This window comes from Anopheles ziemanni, chromosome 2 (assembly GCF_943734765.1).
Source record: "Anopheles ziemanni chromosome 2, idAnoZiCoDA_A2_x.2, whole genome shotgun sequence".
In the NCBI taxonomy this organism is placed as follows: Eukaryota; Metazoa; Arthropoda; class Insecta; order Diptera; family Culicidae; genus Anopheles; species Anopheles ziemanni.
This window is the reverse complement of record NC_080705.1, coordinates 94141716-94142440: the sequence shown is the minus strand read 5'-3', so window position 1 is coordinate 94142440 and position 725 is coordinate 94141716. Positions and strand designations below refer to the sequence as shown.

Sequence of the window (725 nt, the reverse complement as noted above, 5' to 3'; positions counted from 1 at the left end):
TTACTTTTCCGGCAATTTGACGATCGGCTTGACCGGATTGTCCCAGTGCTCTTCGCAGTAGTCGACCAGGCGATCCTCGGCTGCAGTGGCAATATCCTTCCAGCCCTTCTGCACCAAGGCACACGATTCGACCCGGTGGGCACCGAGCATACGGCTTAATTTTTCCGCACTATCAACCTGCAGATAGAAAAGACCAAACAAACAAATTGTTAAATTCAAATGCTCTCCAATTCACTATTTTCATTGCATCACACTGTCGGTGGATCCCCTTTCGGGTTCTTCTTTACGTTCGAAATAGAACGCAACGAAGCGTGGGTAATTCCATCCGAAGGCTGCAAACAGCCATGACCTCTTTCGCGAGCGAAACTTACCTTGATTATGTAAATGTCGTGCTCGAAGCAGAACGCCTCCAGCAACACCTGATGCATGTGGTTGCCCGGAGCGCTACCATCGGTACCGGATGTGGCCAGGAAGCAGAAAAGAAAATCCTCCGGCGTCTTCGAGAGCGCGTTTATTGACTCGGAAAGTCCAACGATTGCACGCGCCTCGTAGTTTGCGGAGACCAACGTACGACGGACGGTTATTCCAATCTGCTCCGTCGGGATCTCGTCATCGTGGGTGGATGGTGGCGCATCCAGGAACATGCCCGCCAACTTGGCGTCGATGCTGTCCTCGCCGATGCTGCTGCTTGAGCTGGCTTTGCGGAGCTGGGTCGCTATCACCAT

The 725-nt window shown here is 52.7% G+C and overlaps 1 protein-coding gene across 1 annotated transcript; it reads right to left on the bottom strand.

The window, feature by feature from the left end:
- Positions 1–725, bottom strand: LOC131281340 (growth arrest and DNA damage-inducible protein GADD45 gamma-like). The gene is made up of 2 exons (XM_058310666.1): positions 372–725; positions 1–177 (listed from the first exon to the last, which is right to left on the bottom strand). The coding sequence occupies exons 1-2, from the start codon at positions 723–725 to the stop codon at positions 1–3; spliced, it is 531 nt and encodes a 176-aa protein (XP_058166649.1).

Coding starts and splice junctions, on each gene's coding strand:
- LOC131281340 (XM_058310666.1), bottom strand. CDS start 725: ATGGTGATAGCGACCCAGCTCCGCAAAGCCAGCTCAAGCAGCAGCATC. Junction 178..371: donor ACGACATTTACATAATCAAG/GTAAGTTTCGCT, acceptor TTCTATCTGCAG/GTTGATAGTGCGGAAAAATT.